The sequence below is a fragment of the Carassius gibelio genome, chromosome B10, assembly GCF_023724105.1.
Source record: "Carassius gibelio isolate Cgi1373 ecotype wild population from Czech Republic chromosome B10, carGib1.2-hapl.c, whole genome shotgun sequence".
NCBI classification, from domain to species: Eukaryota; Metazoa; Chordata; class Actinopteri; order Cypriniformes; family Cyprinidae; genus Carassius; species Carassius gibelio.
The window spans coordinates 7,929,393-7,950,176 of record NC_068405.1 but is presented as its reverse complement, the minus strand read 5'-3'; the positions used below and the strand labels follow the sequence as shown (position 1 = coordinate 7,950,176).

Below are 20,784 nucleotides of genomic sequence, written 5' to 3'. Positions count from 1 at the left end.
TTTTAGAGCTTTGGCAAAAAGGCAATATTCTTTGTGAATTACAAAAACTTCAGGGTGTTCCTCACACAGAGCTACTGTATGGTTTCAGAAGAATACACAAGTCATATGACTTACTTTTATTTATTTATGGAACTGTAACAGTAATCCATATATAGAAAAAGCAGTGTTAACAATGCTAAACATCTCCCTTTGTTTTTCATGGAACAAAGGAAGTCACAAGTTTGTGATGACATTAGAACAAAATTTGACATTAGTAAATTACAAATTTTCTATTTGTGTGTTAATTAACCCTTTAATAACCCTAAGGAGATTGCATAGTCTATCTTGTAACAGGTTAACAAAAACAAAATACTTATAAACATATGCTTATAGTGTAAAGTCTTAAATGAGACACCGAAGACTTGCTGAAAATTCAGATTTACCATCACAGGAATAAATCACATTTTTAAATATATTCAAATACAAGAGAGTTATTTTAAGTTGTATTTTTAAATTTCATATTTTGATCAAATTAATGCAACCTTGGCGAGCATAAAAGACTTCTTTCGAAGACATTAAACCAATCTTACTAGCAATGCTAACCCATTTTTACGGTGCTCTTGAATCCTACATTCACAGGTAGTAAACAACTGTAGACCTGCAATGGAGCCGTAGGTACAGCTCTATGGAGATCAGGTATTACAGCAGGAATGAGTCGAGCACATATCTGCCTCCATCGCTCTCTGACTGATTTTTTTTGCCTCTGTTATCTCTCAATCCATCTTTCTGCCTGTTTTTACTTGCAGGGCTCTCTCTTATCACAGGCTCCTTTCCCATCAACCTTCCACCTTCACTGTAAGAAAAAATACACCATATCTACTCAATAAAAATGAGGCAACAGATTACAAGCAATATTATTAATTAAATTTCACAAGGTTTAATATTGAGTAAATATTAATTAAATGAGACCCTTAATAGTTATTCATTTAATATGAGTAGATTTGAATAGAAAACAGCACAGAATTAAGTATAACCCAAATAAAAATATTGAGTTGTTTTGAAAAAGATAAACTCCCTAATGTGTAAATAGTACTAATAAATATTAATTAGATTTTACATATCATAATTGAGTAATCATCATCTACATCAATCTGCACATTGATTTGAATTTAATCAATGCAATTAATTAAATCGAAATATTTCTTTCTTATGAATAATATGGCCCAGAAAGTACAGAAGTTAAATACTCAAATAAGAATTTTATTAACAATTCACTTTTGTGCTTTAGACACATTGTAGCAAATCATTGTACACTGCAACCACAGTCTCATTTCAAGCCAGAAGTTTGAAAAGGACAGAATGCTGACTTTAAACTATTTTGTAAAAACAAAAATAAATTACATACAGAATGATGTGATGTGTCTATAAACCTGTTTCCATGCTTTCTCATCTCACATCCCACTAAATTGGGTCAATAATGATCTTAAAGGAAAATCCTCCAGAGGTGCATGTACCAAAAAAAAGCAGAAAAGTGTAATTTGTACAGAGCAATAAACATTTCGTACTTTGAACTAGAAATATCACTGACATTCGTGGGATAAGAGTCCAAATCAGTGCTAACTTACAAACATAACACTTTCAGATGTCTAATTCCCAAGCTCTGTAGAAGCTAAACATTGTGTAGCAAATCATGTACACTGCAACTACTACTGTCTCTTTTTTCAAGCCAGAAGTTTGCTCAAGCATTTCAAACTTTTTCAGAACTTTGAAAAGGACAAAATGCTGACTTCAACTTTAAAAAAAAGGAGCAGTAAAGATCTTAAAGAAAAATACTCCATAATGGCATGTGCCAAAACATAAATAATAAAAGTGCAAATTGTACTAAGTAAAATACATTTGTACTTTGAATTTACAACAATTGAAATGTACGACATTTTTTGGACAAAACAGTGCCAACTTACAAACGTAGCACTTTCAAATGTGCAATTCCCAAGCTCTGTAGAAGATGAACATTGTGTAGCACAAAAGTCTGCACTGCAATACAGTCCCATTTCAAGCCTGAAGTTTGTTCTTGAGGGACTGGACTTTGTTAGAAAGCTTTGAATCATCCAGTTCCAAGAAAAAAAATTGGAACACCTCAAAGGTGTACTTCAGTAGTCTGGGATAATCAAGATTCAGCGCGTAGGTCAAGCCAAAGAGGACAATGCAAGCCCTTGCAATATCTCCAAGTCCTGTAATGACTTCCACGCCCTTAATGAGGATCCCAATGTTCTTTGGGCAGTTGCTTGTAGAAGCTCCACGCTTTGGGGTCACATTAATGGCCATTATGAGCTGTTCAAGTTCCTCCAAGTTCTCAGTGTCCTGCAACATGAAATTGTCATTGTCTTAGTATAACGTTCAATAAACCAATCAGAGTGTCAGAAATATTTTGCAAGCATATCAAATTACTAGAAAATACATTCATTATTGTTTTCATAGCTTATGAATCTATTTTAGTAGATATTATTTTCTTGCAGGCCTTGGTGTCAAATTGTTATTTGTTGTGTTTTCTTCTCTATTTTGATGTTTTTGTACAGTGGTCATGTAGGTTACAATAAGTCAAATTTTAGACCTTAAGACCTACACGATGCATTACCAAAAAAATTTCAAATCAAAGAAATTCTGAAAAAAAAAATCATTAATTTAATTTACATGTAAAGGTCACATTTCTAGATTAATCAACAAATTGAGGAATTAAGTTAAATTTATATTAAGTTCACCTAAGTTGAATTCTTTGATAAGATGTCCCCCTTGTTCTCCAAGGTATTTTTTGTAAGATACCGAGGAACAATCTCTCTGGTCCTCTCAATCGAAGAGTGCTGGGGAGGAAGTCAATCACTAAAAACAAAAAAAACAAAAAACTGGATGTTTCTGTAATTTAGAAAAGTAAACACATGACACCTATCAATTCTGATCATACTTTACATGTCTGCTTTACTTAATGTATAAAGCTTCGTCAGACCATAAGGCAGAGCTTCATAATGCTTTAAAGTAGAAAATACTGTTTATGATTTCATGATAATCCATTAGCCCCTTCCACACATGCACTGCAAGCCTGAAATTACAAAGACATCACCTGAAGGAGAATGTTCGAATCTGATATTAAATGGATTTAACCCGGTCAGCTCTATTGTACAAAGTCTGTGTCATTTCTGAATTACCCCATGTGTGAATACAACAGGGAATTATCCGAAGGATTCACAGTGAGCAATTGGAGGTATTAAAAAGGGTTAACCCTGTAAAAAAGGGTTTTCTTGGGAGTTTTTCCTCGGTCAGTGTGAGGGTCTAAGGGCAGAGGCTGTTGTCATGATGCTATGCAAAGCCCTTTGAGACAAAATGTTTGTAAAATGGGCTATACATATAAAATAACCTTGTCTCTGATCAATTTGTAAGGCAAAAAACAGCATCTTAAAGGCATGAGCTATTATTAGTTTTTCCTTTTCTAAAATAGTACAGCATCTCTGGAGGACAATTGTCTATCATTCAGTTTGATGTCCTTATTGATATAATTTGGAAATCTTATGGAACAAAGCTACTTCTAATTTAGAAAACTACTGTACCTGCAGCATTTCCATTATGATCTCCAGTCTTCTTCCAAGTGCTCCATCTTTGGCACAAAATGGCGTCAGTAGCTTGGGAGTGTGACAGTCAAACACAGACATAAATTTCGGTACCAGAAGTACAGTAGTTGTTCTTTGAAATTCTGCATTGATCTGAAACACAAAGGCGACAAAGATATCACATCAGTTCTTAGCCTTTTAAACCTCTTTCATATAAACTGTCTAACATTCAATACTTTTTGCCACTGTCAGAGTACTGAAGTCCTCCTCCACAATATTTGCCAATTTAATCATTCTGGAATTGTAAATGAGGAAGAGTTAATGTAATTTTAAAGATTTTAATGACATTATTGAAACTTTGTGGGAGAAAAAAAACGTGTTAGACTAATTATTAATCAAAGTATGAATATTTTTTTTCAATTTTTAGTGTACGGTTTAGCTGTAAAATTATAGAGTTTGTGCCAATGTAAGATTACCACATTAAAATTAACAGATTTATGCATGAAAATAAATAAAATTGTGGCTCTTAAACATAACACTGTTAATAGACTGACTTCACGTGGATTTAGCTAAGTTAACTTACAAAACAGTGAAACAAAGAGAGAAGTTAAGTTACCTGCCTCTGGAAGACGAGCTCCACACACGAGAAGTAAAGCCAACGGAACTGCGTCAAGTGCCGTCTGAAATATAAGATCCTCATCCAGCGAAAACCCCAAATATTGCGCTTTATGGAACCTTAAAATTAAACGCGATGTACTTATTTACGCAATTTCATACAAAACATACTTAGGATATGATATTAACACACAAAAGACCTAGGAACCATGATAGAGAAAAAGGTAACCCACATCCTTCAAAATAAACGTTTGACTTCGATACATAAGAATTCTTCCAAAATGTATGATGCTGAGTCTCTTTTTCTGTGATAACTCATTTTATATTGTAATAACATGCGTTTTTCTTAGTAGCCCAGTGATAACAAAATAAGTTTTCTTACCTAAGTCAACCAGTCAAATTTTGCAAGATGAGCAATGTGGAAGAAAACGAACATTCACTGTCTGTAGCCTACTCTCTTCAAATGCCTTGTAGGCCTGCTGCATTTTTTAAATAAAAAGGCTCACTTCGACAGGAAGTGTTTTTCAATTAAAATTAGCCCGATTACATTAATTTGAATTAACTCAATATTCTCTCCATTTGGGATTAGATAAATATAATGCTTAAATTTTATTTAACTACAATGGGTAGATTTTATTCCAACCATTTTTATTTGAAATTTAATTAAATATTTGCCTCAAAATCAAAAACACAATTATATTGAATACATTTTAATCAAAAACATTCATTCAAATCTACATGACCACAGAATCATTTCTTACAGTGTTCCACTCATTCACCCCATCCCACAAACCATCTTATTGGTATTACGTTGTTTTTTAACAGTACTAGAGAAAGCATCACTTTTACTAAAGATCTTATTTCTCACAATCCTCTAACCACATTTATTAAATTTCAACATTATAACATCCTGTTTGTGCTATGGACATGATTGATACCTTAAATCATGTGGTTTTCTGAGAATAGTTTTATTGTGACATTTCTAAGCAATCTAAGCTATAAACCAGTATCCACCAAGAATATCCTAGTAACAAAAGCGCTAGCAAGATCTGGCTGCCTACCTGTAGTATGCTCTTTTATTATCTTGCATTATTTAGCCTTGTTAAAGGGGGGGTGAAATGCTCGTTTTCAATCAATCTCCTGTTAATCTTGAGTACCTATAGAGTAGTACTGCATCCTTCATAACTCCAAAAAGTATTTAGTTTTATTATATTCATAAGAGAAAGATAGTCTGTACCGATTTTTCCCGAAAAAACACGACCGGCTGGAGGCGTGACGTGTGGGCGGAGCTAAAGAATCATGAGCGCCAGTAGGCTTTTGCGTTGAGAGCGTTTGGAAGCTGTGACATTACCATGAGGGAAAAAACATCCAAAACAAACCATGGCTAACAGTCAGATTCAGCCGTTTATTTATGATCCAGAATCAGATCCCGAGGCTGAAACTGAACGAGAGCAGCAGCAGCAACGGGGCTCGAACCCGGGACTCCGGCATGGGAGGCGGACGCACTAACAAGGAAGCAGAGATATTTGAAGCAGTTTTACTCACCGCCTGCGGTTCCAACACACGATCGTGACCCTTTTTCCTTGGGATTGCATTATCCTTAAGAAATAAACGATACGCAAATCCGTCGTCAAACTGGCCCTTGTTTGTAAAACAAGCATCTTCGAAATGCAGGGAACAAACACAAACACTTGCACAACTCCGTTGATGCTCTGTAAAAATAAACTCCATCCACTGGTCCCTTAATGCTGTTTCTCTTTTGGTAATCTGTGCAGGGTTGTCTTGCCCTGGCAACCAAAAACACACTCCTTTTGTGACATTTCGCAACGCTCTCGCTCTGATCAGTGAAGTCTGTTGTGCTCTCAGTGCTCTGCTATACAGGAGCGAGCGCTCTTCCGGCAGACGTGCCTCAGGACCCATATAAGGAAATTCCGCTCCATCTAATGTCACACAGAGCCATACTCGAAAAAAACTTTCCGAAACTTGTGACAAACCGGAAGGAGTATTTTTGGAACAGAAATACTCCTTCAAATGTACAACTTAATTTTTGAAACTTTGTCCATGTTTAGCATGGGAATCCAACTCTTTAACAGTGTAAAAAACTCAGTATGCATGAAATAGCATTTCACCCCCCCTTTAAACAGCAAAGGTCCAATGACAGAGCCCTGAGGGACACAACATGCTATGTGGTTTTGTGGAGAGAAGTGTGTTGTAATGTTTCAAAGCAATCTCTCTTATGATTTTAGCCTACCACAGAAAATTTTTTTACTTTAACTAGTAAGCAATTAGCCAGCAACCACTAGTCTCGCGTAGCCAGACTTTCAGACTGAAGGTCTGGAATTCATGGCAGCTTTCGTTGGCCAAGGCTTGCCCATGAGGCCGTTTGACCGCCATGTCAAACAACCAATCATGTTTCGAGGTGTGGAAATGTCACCACAATAACAGACTGGTGTATTAAACTCTAGGACGTATTTAAAAGAAAAATAAATGCCAAGAGCTTTAAATATTTCACATAATTTTGAAAATCCTGCTTTAATTTAATCCTGATAAGCACTCGTCATCACAGTTGTAAGCACTTGCTTTCTTCTTTCGTGAGTGGTTTGGTGACACGGTATCATTGTTTCCAGGCGAAACGTTAAAGAACGAGACAAACAAGTCTCGTGAAAATCCAAGAGAATTCAACCAATCCCATGACGACTTCGACACTGCTGAAGTGTTTCCACTTTTGTGTCCCATGTGCATCAGACGTTTAGCCAACGGTCCATTAAGCTACCACTATGAATATCCTAGCAACAACAGTGCTCTGTGGATATGGCTGTCTACCCATGGTATACTCTTCTGTTATGTTGCAATATTTAGCCTTGTTTTGGGCATATACAGATTAAATAACAAAGGTCCAATGACCAAACCCTGAGGGACACTACATGCCATGTGGTTTTCTGGACAAAGGTGTGATGTGATGTGGTGTTTCAAAGTGATCTCACTTATGATTTTTTTAGCCTATAATAGAAAACCTTTTGACATGAACTACCAACGATCTACTGACATCCTAATAACCATATCAGTGCTAATGATGACTAGGTACTTTTTTGTCTTTACCCTTTCTTTCTGTTTGTCTCATGTTATGTCTATATCCCACTGGTAAATGCTTATTTCCTTATCTACATCCATTGTCTGAATTCCGATCATCAGGAAATGCCTGAAGAAAGTTCCTCCTGCACATGTTCTACTGAAAACAGCAGTTGAACATCAAGCCAATGATTCACAGGAGAAGTGTCACCGGAGAAGCCCTCTATCTCCTTGAGCTTCCTTCCGGACACACAACTCTTATGTCTGAAGATAAGACACAAATGTTTTAAGACAGGGTGTACTTCAGTGCAAATGTTTAGGTACTGTATCTCACTATTCAATTTAAAGTCACAATGCAATTCCAAAATGACACTTGCATGTCATACTGATGAACAGAATTCATGACGCAAAACACTGGTTGGTTGTCCTGTAAGAGCTTTAAAAACAAACCTTCTTCTATTATTTTGTGTGTGGCTGTTCCACTCCTCTAAAGGTTCCTCATGTTTGCTTGCAATGTCAGTGCAACTTTTTGTGGTAGAAGATCAAGAGGTCAAGAAAGAATGTTTACTTTTTTTCTTTCCTTTTAATATTGATAAAATTGATAAGTGCATTTCTTTTAAAGAGGACACGGTTTCTGTTCTGGTGAGAACACGTGCAAGAGATGCACACATGTGCTTGTTTACAGGCATGCACAACTGACCTGGCATCTACTGAAAATGTCTGCAGGGGTGAGGTGGACGTGGAAATGTCTGAGAACGTGCACCGCCTGGTCACGTGCCTTTTCTGAGCAGTCCAGAGTCAGGCAACGGCCCTCACCGACCTGTGAGCGTAACTATACACATAGACACACACCAAGTCACTGGACAGGTTTTTGGTAAACAGACTGGTGCTCTGTACTAAAACCTATTGATCTGCCTATGAAGATAAATGTCCTATGTGGGCAGTAGGATGCAAGACAGCTCACAGAGTTTGCATGTCTCTCAACTCAAACACACACTTACAGTTTGATAGGGCTGACCAGCGGTGAGGATAACACGACCTTCAGCACGAGCCAGCTGCAGGAGAGAACATAACATGACTGCTAGTACATTACTTACTTAATATATTAATTCCAGTACTGTTTTTTTCAGATAATAAGAGTTATTTAGTTATGCTTTGACACAACTACTCATACGGAGGTTTATATAAAAGAGGACACCAATAAAGTCTTTAAACTTCATAAGGAATTTTCCTTAAATTTCTTTGTAGCCAAATATAATAACCTCTGCCTTTAACTGTAGGAGACCCTATGGGGCTGTAGACAGATGATAGCACTACCGTATGTAGATCTGGGAGCCTAACATTTCTGTTTTTTTGCATTTTTTGGCATTGTGTGCATGTACAGGTAAAACATCAAAGGTCCGAGGATCGAGCCCTGAGGGACACCACATGCCATCGAGGTCCACTCAGAGTTTTAGTTACTTATTCTTTCTAAATTTGATCTGAGACAGCTGAGGACCATCTTATAAAGAATTACTAAGTATAAAAAGAAAATTTAACTCAAATGGTTATCAAATGTCAACAGCGGATGTCTCACCTCTGCTGCTACTTTATGGTCATCTGTGTTTTCTAGCATCTTGACATCCACCCCCAGACAGCGCAAAAAACGTCCCAGACCCTGCAGCATGTTATCACAGACCACTCGTAGCTCTGGTGGTGTGATAGTAGGCCCTTCATACTCCAAAGTCATCTTTAAACAGTCATCCATGGAGTGGGGCTCATTTGACTTCTGCCGAGCCTGAAGATAAAAACACACTACAAAATCATTGGTGAAGATGAAATTACTTGACCTTTCTAGAACCTAAATTGCTCTAAAGATTGTGATCCACTATAATGCATCAAGAGAAAATTTTGGCCAGGCCAAACAGTATTACAGGGACTGTCACAAAACTTCATTATTTCCCATGGGTTCTTTAAAGTAAATGATAAATTCTGCAGTAAATATGCAGCAGCTTTAAACGACAGATTATAAAATAAATGGGAAAATTATTATATATTATCTAATAATACACAAAGTGACTAACGACATAAAAGCCACACAAAAAAATAAACTAATTTGAATGTTTGCCACATTTTTAGTTGGACTCCTTAATTTTTTTCACCATAAAAACTCCACATGTTCTCAGCTCCTTTTATATTGAATTTTATGAGAGTAACTATGACAACAGAGCAATTTTCAGGACTAAAGGCTCATAAAAAGCACAGTCAAAGACCAATGGACTGACCTCTCTTCTTTTAGACTGCTTGTTCTTCTCTTTGGGTTTCTTTTCCTCACGGCTCTTGGCCAGTTGGGCTGAGGGAATGGAGCGGAGGTCCTCTGGCAAACCAAATGCCTTTGGGTCCCGGGAGAGGATGAGGTAGACATCCAGCAGGCAGTACGCATCAGTGGCTAAAAAAAAAAAAAAAAAAAGTGTCACAAAAAGAGATTGAGACAATGTTTGAAAATGTCATGCCACTACTCATGCATTGTGTGTTACCCGCATAGCGGAGTTGGCTGGTCCGGAGAGGTCGGCGTTCCCAGTTGGAGAGTTGCTCGGTTTTGTTCAGTGGTTTTCCTAATATCTGCTGCACTAGCAAACTGAGGCCCTTCTCCGCTGGTCCCTCACTCACTTCCACTGACCGACACCCTTTATTTCCCAACCAGCACCGCTGAATCTGGGGGGACAGAGGGCAATTGTATTAAAGAAACAACATAGGTTTTAAAATCAAAATATGGCTGGGAATATCCAATCAGCAACGGTTAGCTAGGGGGTCATTTGTAGCAGCACCTCCTGATGAACATGAAGCAGATCCAGAACTCCTTCCATTTTAATTGGCTCTTCCCTGAGCTCCGGCCACGTGCTGACCAGACTTCGTAAGTCTCCAGACATCCCATAACCTAGATACACACATACAGCTAGCAATGCTTTCCAAAGAAGACCGAATTACCATGTCTTTCCAGATAGCCAACCAATAATGTACTAACACAAGAAATATGAAGAACACCAGAAAGTCGGTGGCTTCATTTGCTTTAAGTCTTCCTACCCAGTTTGAGGATGTTCTTGTCAGACAACAGAGCTCTGATGAAGTTCACTGTGGAGCTGTGGTGGCTAATGGCGTGAGCACAAAGGTCCAACAGAAACACCCGTTCCTGTACGGCCAGCTGGATCAGAGCCACACGCTGAGAGGATACTGTGCCAAAACCGGCTCTCCATTCCATGTCTATTCCCACCACACAACCAGACTGATGAAGAATGGGGAGAGACAGTTACAGAAGACCTTTAATACAAAACAGGTCTTCCTTGTTCTTCGGAAACATCCTAATTAAAATTTATGTGACAATTCAAACTGCATCAATACTTTAGAGGTTAGCCAATCATAACAGAGGTCTTAAAGGTACAGTAGCAAATGGTTACCTTTAAAACAGCTTCTCTGCACTGCTCAACTTCATCTAATGACTCTACAAAGAGGACGTTTTCTCTGGGCAGAGGCAGCTGATAGTATTTTTGCATATCAGACTGAAGAGGTGTCCAAGATTCGGGTGGACCGCTCACAAAACACATCTCTCTATGACAAGATGACAGAAATATACTTGTGAGGTTGATGGCTGTGTGTGTACTTTGGCTTGTAAGCTAAAGTATCTTCACAAGCAGCGTAAAAAATTACAGTAAATATTATTATTATTGGAATGGAAATCATTTATGGGAGGACTTCACAAATATAGTTTCTTAAGTCTTTTTGTGTGTGTGTGTGTGTGTGTGTGCATTTGATTGAATACTTACAGCTGGTTCTTGCGGGAGAGGCTCTGAATTTTGTCCCAGACTCCTAGGGGAAGCCTGTTTCTGGGTAAGTTGTAATGTGCAGCCCACTGGGCAGCAGTCTGGAGGCTGCAGTGTTTCACCAACAGCTGCACCAACTGAATCTGGAGCTCTGCATTGCCTTCAATCATGGCCTGAGAACACAACACACACACTCTTTAAAAACTCAGTTAAAATGTTTAGGTGTTTAATAAAACAGAATAAGTGTTACCTGAACATGGTCTCTCCAGTTCTCTTCCGACATGCTTTTCTGTCAAATAAAAAAAAGTAGATATATCATTGCAGTTCGTTAAACTTTCACCTCTGTAATGTGATTTCTGAAAACACAGAATGGTTAGTGGTAAACAAAGAGTGAAAATGACTTTTTGTTAATCAAGATTTGATTGGTTTATAAGTAACTAAAACAACATTCACGTTTTTTCCCACCAAAGTGGATTTATATTGTTCATCATGTCATTTTAGAGATAGAAGATGTTACATTTGAATACATGACGCTCATTTTCCGTCCTATCTATTAATTCATTGATATTATCAGGAAAAAATAACTGCCATGTCATAATAAAGAAACAAAAATTTTTTTGGGTGACTGACTGACTGACTTATTTATTTGCTTGCCATAATCTTGCCAAAATTAAATTAAATTAAAAAGTAAATAAAAAATGTAATAAAAAAATTAATTAAAAAAAATGAATAAAAAATTTAATTTTATTATTGGTTCTTTAGAAAAAAAAGAGTTAACATTTGAAAAAAAATGCTTTATTGATTATAAATTATAAGTAAGCTACAAAAATGATTTATAATAAATATATAAAAAAATACATTTCATTTTAAAAAGTTAATTACTAACCTTAATAATGTTAAATTAAGCATTATATTTAAACCATTATTACCAATTATTATTCGTGGTATTTTTGTTATTGATTTTTTTTAAAACCTGTCCACAAAATCAAAGGCATGTGGTTCAACCAACATGAAACATAAAAACCATAAAACAGGAAATGACATCATGGAGGGGAACCCTTGCAAACCCTAATGACTGTGTGCAAAGGTCAATAAGTCTCTTAAAATATCTAATAATTGTACTTTTTAAGTCAACGTTTGTAAAACGTCAAGTGGTGCGACTCTCCAAAGTCATAACGATATGTATAATTAATTATATTTGTAAAAAACAAATAAGTCTTGCCTTGAAAAAAAAAAACAGAAAAAAAAAAGATGGGTTCACTCACATTCATTCATGCCTGATTATTATTTCATATTCTTTCTCGACAGTTACACAAGTTGAAATATTTTAAGTTACGGAAGTGAATCTATCATCAATACAAAGAGTAGATTTCTAAGACACCTTCACATATTTGTGGCTAATGTGAAAAAATGGCTGTGAAGAAGGGGAATGTTCTCACCTCGCCAAAGGTTTTGTACATGAGAAACCTCAGTGAATCCAGCTTCCTCTTGTAGACAGAATTAGAGCACAGACCTGTAGCACACACACACCCCACGAGACCAGTGTAATCATCACACACACACACACTGATGAACCTACACACAGCCGTGCAGTGAGACGCTCACACACCTGGATCAATGCAGAACTTCTCCATGAGTCTGAACACATGTTTACTGAGCAGCTTGGGCTGGATCTGCTCCGTCTGATGTTTCGAGAGAACCACGCTTGGGTACTGACTGAAACCACACAGTGCATACACATTACACAAGGTTTATTAATTATACATAGTTTTGCAGAATCAGGCATCAAAACTTTAAAACGTTTAGTAGAAAAGATGAAAATGATTAAATTATAAATGATGGATACATGAGTTTTATAATATGAAAGAACAGACTTTGTTATTAATAATAATAATAATAATAATAAGTTAATCAATATTTAAATATGATATTTATAAATTGTACACAATTTTGCACAAGTGAAATACACCTCATCAATAAAGTGTACTGTAGAAAAGATGGATGAAAAATAAACTGAAAAAAAAACACACCTTTGATATTATTAGTAGTAGTAGTTTTATTATTAAGTAAACATTTTCTTATGTAAAGATTGGTCATCAAGACACTAAAATTTACATGAAGTTGGATCATTATATGAAAGAACAGATGATTATTATTTTATTTTTACAAATTCATGAATCACAAAATAAATAATAGTATTAATATTGATTTGAAATCAGGCATCTGAACATTATCATAAGAAAAATGTCTCTGATAAATAATGGCTAAATGCATGTTATAAAATGAGAGAATATGAGGGAAATGTATATTATGTTATTAATAACAATGTAATGTTATAATAGTCATATTATTAAAAGTTAGTATACTTTAAAGGTGCTGTAGGGAACTTTTGTAAAAAAATATTTTTACATATTTATTAAACCTGTCATTATGTCCTGACAGTAGAATATGAGACAGATAATCTGTGAAAAAATCAAGCTCCTTTGGCTCCTCCCTGTGGTCCTATTGCCATTTGCAGAAATACACCGCTCCCGGTAAGAAACAACCAATCAGAGCTGCGGTCCGTAACTTTGTTTGTGTTCAAAATGTAGAAAAATGTATATAATAAGCGAGTAAACCATGAATCCATTTTCCAAACCGTGTTTTTGGCTTGTCCTGAATCACTAGGGTACACCTATAATAAGTGTTTATATTCGGACTATTTTAGATTGCTTCGGGGGTACCGCGGCGGAGTAACCCAGTACCTTTGTGATTCTTCATAGACATAAACAGAGAGAAGTAGTTCCGGCTACGATGTTCTTCCGCAAGACGCAAGGAGTTCTGTTTATTAACCGCTAGATCGTCAAAAGTTACCTACCGCAGCTTTAATATTATTGTTATATTAATAGTTATAGGTTTCAATAATAATTGAATGTCCTGGTTCAAAAGATTATTGCATTAAAAAAACAAGCCTAATTTAAAAAATGGTTTTGTATTGTGACACTGTTGGCAATTAAAAACATTTGTCACATTCTCCCTAAAAGTTCATAAAACTATAAAGAGATTAAAATAATGCAAAGGCAGGGTGAATAGACACTGTGATATGTGATATATGGCACACATATCTCAATATAAACACATTTGCTTGGATGGTCACCTGAGCAGTGCCTGCATGTTGAAGTTGGGCTCGCACCAGGAGTCCAGCAGTGAGACCAGACGCTGCTGCAGGTCAGGAAGGTCACGCACATACAGCTCGGCCAGAGACAGCTTGTCCAGCAGAATGAGAGGAACACACATCTAACAGCACAGACAGAGGACACCCGAAATGAGACGGTGCAGCTTAAAACAGTACTAGCTACTCCTCAAGCTGTGTGAACTGACCTTCTCCATGTCCAGATGCTTCTGCAGTTCCACTTTGACACTGAACATCAACGCCTGTCATTAAATACAGCATTTCATGTCATTACAGCTTATAAAAAATAAGCATTTTAAATTTTTAGTCAATGAAAAGGCTGATTATATTCCATATTCATAATAAAATAATAAATCAGTTCTTAATTAAAAAAATAGGTAATACATATTAATAAATAAAAAAAAGGATTAAACAGCCTAATTTTACTTGGAGTATGTAAAATTCTCAATTGTAGATTCATGTTTTTATTAAGTAACTGTCATGAAATAATATTACAATGACAAATTTTAGTAGCAAATAATATTTTTTTTTTTTTTAATTTCTGAACAACAACATTTTTATTTAATACATTTTTTTAATTTGGTGTGCAATGTGACCTGAATTAAATTTTGATTCCTGCATTTAATGATAACAATTTTGTTCTTTAATTGTCATAAAATAATGTTACAAAGGAAAGTTAATAGCAATAAATAATTGTAATAATAACTGTAATTGTCTTTTTTTTTATGAGCAACATATATTTATTTATTTGTTGCTGTTTGATTGATTTGTGACCTAGACATAGTTTTGATTCCTGCATTTAATTATAGCAAATACATTTTTTTTTGCAAGTTATTAAAAATTTGCACAAAAATATATTCAAACTCAGAATTCTGTCTAAAAAGCAAAACAATAACATAAATAAAACTAATTTTATTTAAATAAATATTTAAATCTTGCCCATAACTGACATTACTATATTTTTCTACTACTGGTAACTATTGTATTTTTTCTACTTCACTGTATTTGAGCCAGGAATGGAAATTAGCACCAGGTGATTTGTGTTGTGGCGGGTAAACTCGCTTCACCTACCGGCCACCGTGGCGGGTAATTAAAAATAGCTGGTGGTGGACAAAAAAGTTAATTTCCATCCCTGGTGTGTGTACACCGGAGGAGTGATATATTTGTTGGTTATTTACAGTACGTTTTATAGCACGCGGTCATGATATACAAGATCACGTGAAGAGTTGAATTTGTTATCGCGCACAAGTTTCCGCATACTGTCACATCTCTGTCAGACCCCGGTAAGTTCATTTTCCTCCAGCATTTTGCTACATTTTAGATTATATGGACAGTTTGTGTTTATCTTATTGTTTTTAACGTCATAATAAGCAAACTAACAAACAGTATTATCGGTCACGTGTCTAATAACTGCTGTGCGGGGGATGCATTTTATTTCCAGTTTTCAAGTACTTTTTCAGAAGTTAGCTCTGTGGCTAGTAAGTTGTTATGTAGAAACAACATTGTATCGCTACACATGTTTGACAGCTCTGGCGTGACGAGACACGTAAAAACGATGTTAATAAAAATGCTGTGCGTTCGTTTGTCGACGGCGTAAATGTTTGCGAGCCGAGATTTCTTTTAGTGATACAGTGTTGAACAGGGGACTTTTCTTTCCTTTGGAATTAAATACAAAATTATTAATGCATACAAAAACGGTTTAGAATATCGCAAAAATGTTTCAGTGCATTAAAAAAAGTTGAGTGCAGTGTATCATCCGGTTGGGCTGCGGAGCTGAGAGAATGAGCTGCTTCAGCAAGAGTCGGCTGTTTCAAAACCTAGTAAGCTGCATAGATTTTGAGCTTCACTGAAAGAGAAAATGTCAGTATTTCACTGAGACTTGAAATTAAATAAACTGCTTAAGTATTGTAGATCTTGTAGTATTAATTTTCACATGCAGTAACACATTGTCTGTTAAAAACAAGAAAGTGGCTGGTAAAAACATTGAGTGGCTGGTAGATTTTGAAATCCAACATCCACAGTGGCTGGTGGACAAAAAAGTTAATTTCCAACCCTGATTTGTGCATATTGTCAAAGTGTCCCTCAGCTGGTGACCACTTCCCCTCACCTCTTTGAAGCAGCAGCAGTCATGCAGGAAGTCCACATGTTCCAGCAGCAGTGGTGTTTTCAGTGAGCTCAGCTGATAAATCTCCAGCAGGGGGTCCATGTACCCGGGATGAGAGTCTGTGAGGAGCCCCAGGGCTCTCTTCTGCAAACGCAGTCGCTCTTCTTCCCTCAGGTCATTCAGACTGGCCTGGGGATTCCTGGTCCTCCAGCGCATGAACTCTGTGAGAATGAACTGGTGCAGCGTGCTGGTCTTGCCCTTCTGGACACTAAAGCAGCCCTGCAGGAAGTCCAGCAGACCGGCCAACGGCTCCTGCATCTGCGAGAAACTGCTCGCTAAAAACTGCCGCAGCTGAAACATAGAATACAATAAGATAATAAAATATGCATTGATTAATACAAGTATTAATACATTTAAAATACTTAAATTTTACATATTACTTAATATTCTGTATTCTGCATTTATTTCTTAAGAAAATTACAACTCAACTCAATTAACAATTATGTTGTCATAATATTATAAAGAAATTTAGTTAAACTAAGGCATTTAAGCAACTTTTTAAAAAAATGCCTTAGAAGAAATGTTACATATGTGCATAATTTATTTTAAGATATGTCAGAGAAAGATATTTTCAGTTGAGGCAGCTCAAACAAGCATTTTAGTCTGGGACTAGCCTTAAGCCTTGTCTGTGCAACCGGAGGAATGACTATTTAAACTAGAACATTTTAACATGTCCCTTTAAAAAAAAAAACTATTCCAATGAACTGAGTGGACAAGTTAAAATGATTTTCTGTGATTCTAGACGTTATACCATAAATTCAAATGACAGAACTCAATTTGCAATCATTATTTTAATTCAATACAGTTACAACTCTGATTAGTGCATTTAAAGTCTAAGTTATCCTCATAAGGGATGAAGAAGCAATTGAAACCTGGAGGGTGGGGCACATCTGAAATGAAGGAGGCTTTGAAAACTATTGAGTATGTCCTAAAGAAATTGGGGGAGGAGTACAGGGATTCTGAGAAAGTGTTTGAATAAGCCTCTCTCTCATGTGATCTTATCTCAGCTCTAATGAGACGCTCACACGCTCCGCTCGAGTATAATCACATCTGTTTCTCACCTGCTCCTGCTCTTTCCTGCTCCACAGGCCGCAGAGGTGCTCCTGCAGGGCAGGCAGGTCAACACCTGGGGCAGCACACATGACAGCAGGGTTACACACAGTCACACACAGCCTGTTTTCACTACACCTCACAAATTCTCACGCTGACTGGATTGCATTTTGCAACTTTAGACCTTTTTATTGAAGCATTGCAGGCCGGGCTCAAACAGTTTTTTCCCATATCAGCACCACAGCTCAAAATGCCATAGCTCATTATTCTCTGTCCTTTTCCAATTCAAATCGGTTTTTATCAAGATACTGTATATTTTAATGTGTAACTTAAAGGCTCATCCACTCAAGTGAATCTGGCCTGTTTGGCAGATGAATGCATACATCATTACAACAAAAATGAACCAAATTACTTTACTTGGAATTGTAAATTACATTGTTTTGAAACACTGGCTCAAGCAATGGTGTGAGTTTGGGGCAGGACTAATGGCAGAAGAGGAGAAGTTTGAAAATCAACATTATTTCTGCAGATCTCTCCGGCATAAAAGTGAAACAAAATACAAACAAACAAATTCACAATTACAACTCATTTTAAATATTTTTGAATATTCAACAAGTAAAACCTGATCAGACCATAAAAGTGGTCTCTATTGGACAGGTAGTTGGAGGGAAGGCGATGAAATGTCAGCCGAAAATGTAAACTTCGTAACCAGACTTGTTGCAGGCTAGACTCAAACTTGTTTTCCCCACATGAGCACCACAGCTCAAAGTGTCAAGAGCATGTGGACTGCTGACAGTCCCAGTGTGAACTAATTTCTTTATACAACATATTTAATCAAAATATATATTTATTATTATGTAATAAGGTTGGCTCAACCAATGGCTTGAGTTTCAGACAGGAATACCTCTTTTAACCACTTAAGCAGATGAGAATATGATTTTAAACTTACATTACTTCTGCAAACCATTTTGACGCTAAAAATAATAAAATTTCATGTGAACTGCATTCTGAGTCACGGCGCATTTTATTTCTTCATTCTGACATATTTCAGAATATTCAACAAATAAATCCTGATTTGATGGTATAAAATGGTCTCTGGTCATTACATTACGGCAAACAACATTGTAACAGCAGTTGTTGCAGGCTGGACTCAAACTGGTTTTTCCCACATAAGCACCACAACTCAATGTTGTCAACTTGTCAACTCAGCTTTCTTTAAAATGAACTTATTTCAACTATTAAACCACACTGGTTTGATCATAAGAGTGGTTTCTATATAGTTGTAGAAAACTGGATGAAAAATCAGTAATGACAGCTGAAAAAGAAAGGCATTACTTTTTGATAACGGTTGCAAATAATTTTTTTTTCTTCAATAAAATGCACCAGTGAATCATTAATAAGGCCAGGAATGCATGAATGTTTTGTTTTTGTATTCACTTTTCTTGCCACTCTGGGACTTTACCAAGTTTTAAATCTGGGATACAGGCTTAACTATTTTACTTCCATTGTAATGCACCCCTTGACCCTTTTTTTCCCAGTCAGCCATTGTTACATGTGGATACTTCACACCGCATTTGAATTGAGCAAAAAGAGCCTGAAAATTAACATTTAATATGCGTAACAGGGAAAGAAAGGAGGAGTCTATTGTTGTGTGTGAGGTGTTGGGCCTTTGTATTTTGGGCAGTGATTCCAGGCCACAAAACTCAGAGAAGACGAGCCACTTTTTGAGGAGGAAGACGGGGGCGAGACAGGACAGGCCGGTGACAATGGGGTAACGGAGGGGAGGTATACGCTCCTTTGAGGAGCCCTGAAAGCAATGCTCTCTCATGCTGTGTGGCCAACACCTTTCTTCTCCTAGCCTCTCCTTCTTCCCAGGGTCAGTTTTCCTGTCCCCCCCACCTCCCACTTCTTGATGTTTGTCTCGGATTTCCCCCGGAAAGAGCAACACGGTGGTTACGGTGTAAAAAATCCAGCCTTCCTGACCGACAGCCTGGGAAAGTGGTGCAAAGGGCCCACCCCCTCGTCCCATCAGGCTGCACGGAGATCATCGGATTTGCCCGGAACGCTTCCTTCATGAGCTTAAACATTATTTAGGATAGTCTTTTCCCATAAGCGAACTTTGGTGATTGGTGTGGCGGCTCGGCGCGCACATATAAGTGCGATGACACACAAACACATTAAATTCTCTGGTCTTTGTCTCTACTCCACCCTAACCTCATTCTTCTCCAGGCATGGGAGGAAAGTGGGGCGGAAGGACATTGAGGAATGTAGACTATGCAGCTAGTCAATGGGAAGTTCGAAAAGTGAGATTGTTGATGAAGGAGACAGGTATGTACTTACAGAAGTCTATATCATGTATTGCTTCCACTCGTGGAGCGAACGACCAGAGAAACAGGCAGAAACTGCACTGCAACTCTTTAATCGAGTGGATTATTACATTTTTTGAATGTGCAAAATTGGCCGTGATGAGGTTGACTTTGCTGAGCCAATGCTGAAGGTCATTGTAGGGCTGTGCAAAAAATCGAATGCGATTTTCATGCCCATCTCATCAGTAAAGACACACATGTAATTAGAAGTATATCTCCAGCACGTGTGTTCAGATCAGGGTTGCCAGGTTTTCACAACAAATCCTGCCCTGTTGGTTCTCAAAACTAGTCCAAAACTAGCCCAATAGCGTTTCCAAGAGGTTCCCCGATAAAAAATTGCTTTCCAGGATTAAAATATAATTTTATGGCATGGTTGCCTTGGTAAAGTTTGCATTTTAGGGGCTAAATATCACGTTATTGTATCGGAGTCGCTTCGCCTCGGTGGCGATTCTTTGTCGATTTTGAAAGCGATTTTGTGTTAGTTGTCGGTAGACTACAGCTCTGTGTAGTAACTGGCGCTCCACCTGAACCAGTGTTGCCAAGTCTGCGGTTGTTTTTCATGTCCGCGGTTCGAAGCAACCCCAATACCAATAACGTGATATTTAGCCCCTAAAATGCCAATTTTACCAAGACAACCATGGCAAAAAACAAAACGTATATTTTAACCCCAGGAAGCATTTTTTTTTATCGGGGAACCTCCTGGAATCGCGATTAGTTTTGGACTAGTTTTGAGAGGCAACTGGGCAGGATTTGTTGTGAAAACCTGGCAACCATGATCTGAACGCACGTGCTGGAGATAATACTTCTAATTAAAGGAGCGTTTTTACTGATGAGATGTGCATGAAAATCGCATTCGATTTTTTGCACAGCCCTAGGTCATTGCTTTTGGGTTCAGCTGTCACTTCATCCTTTAGGATTTGATCGGATAGGAAAATGAAGTATTGATATGATGAGTGGTTAAAAAAATAAGTGG

At 37.1% G+C, this 20,784-nt stretch overlaps 1 protein-coding gene across 4 annotated transcripts in view; it reads right to left on the bottom strand.

Moving 5' to 3' along the window:
• The window catches only part of LOC127966545 (exonuclease mut-7 homolog), a 60,090-nt gene that overhangs the window by 33,606 nt on the left and 5,700 nt on the right, over nucleotides 1–20,784 (bottom strand). The window contains exons 3-22 of one of the 4 annotated variants that reach the window (XR_008155646.1): nucleotides 17,457–17,521; nucleotides 16,339–16,686; nucleotides 14,420–14,473; nucleotides 14,196–14,335; nucleotides 12,669–12,775; nucleotides 12,499–12,572; nucleotides 11,310–11,348; nucleotides 11,063–11,232; nucleotides 10,697–10,847; nucleotides 10,326–10,524; nucleotides 10,070–10,179; nucleotides 9,779–9,956; nucleotides 9,527–9,690; nucleotides 8,839–9,039; nucleotides 8,264–8,317; nucleotides 7,963–8,094; nucleotides 4,195–4,313; nucleotides 3,579–3,731; nucleotides 2,739–2,856; nucleotides 1,369–2,340 (exon numbers count right to left, since the gene is read on the bottom strand). Coding sequence is in view for 3 of the 4 variants with exons in the window: in XM_052567601.1 (XP_052423561.1) it covers nucleotides 4,305–4,313; nucleotides 7,963–8,094; nucleotides 8,264–8,317; nucleotides 8,839–9,039; nucleotides 9,527–9,690; nucleotides 9,779–9,956; nucleotides 10,070–10,179; nucleotides 10,326–10,524; nucleotides 10,697–10,847; nucleotides 11,063–11,232; nucleotides 11,310–11,348; nucleotides 12,499–12,572; nucleotides 12,669–12,775; nucleotides 14,196–14,335; nucleotides 14,420–14,473; nucleotides 16,339–16,686; nucleotides 17,457–17,521 (2,195 nt within the window). In the remaining variant the exon portion in view is untranslated. Of the gene's footprint in view, nucleotides 1–214; nucleotides 833–1,368; nucleotides 2,341–2,738; nucleotides 2,857–3,578; nucleotides 3,732–4,013; nucleotides 4,314–7,962; nucleotides 8,095–8,263; nucleotides 8,318–8,838; nucleotides 9,040–9,526; nucleotides 9,691–9,778; nucleotides 9,957–10,069; nucleotides 10,180–10,325; nucleotides 10,525–10,696; nucleotides 10,848–11,062; nucleotides 11,233–11,309; nucleotides 11,349–12,498; nucleotides 12,573–12,668; nucleotides 12,776–14,195; nucleotides 14,336–14,419; nucleotides 14,474–16,338; nucleotides 16,687–17,456; nucleotides 17,522–20,784 lie in introns of those variants that run through there. The other 3 variants (XM_052567602.1, XM_052567601.1, XM_052567599.1) reach the window with 3 other exon arrangements.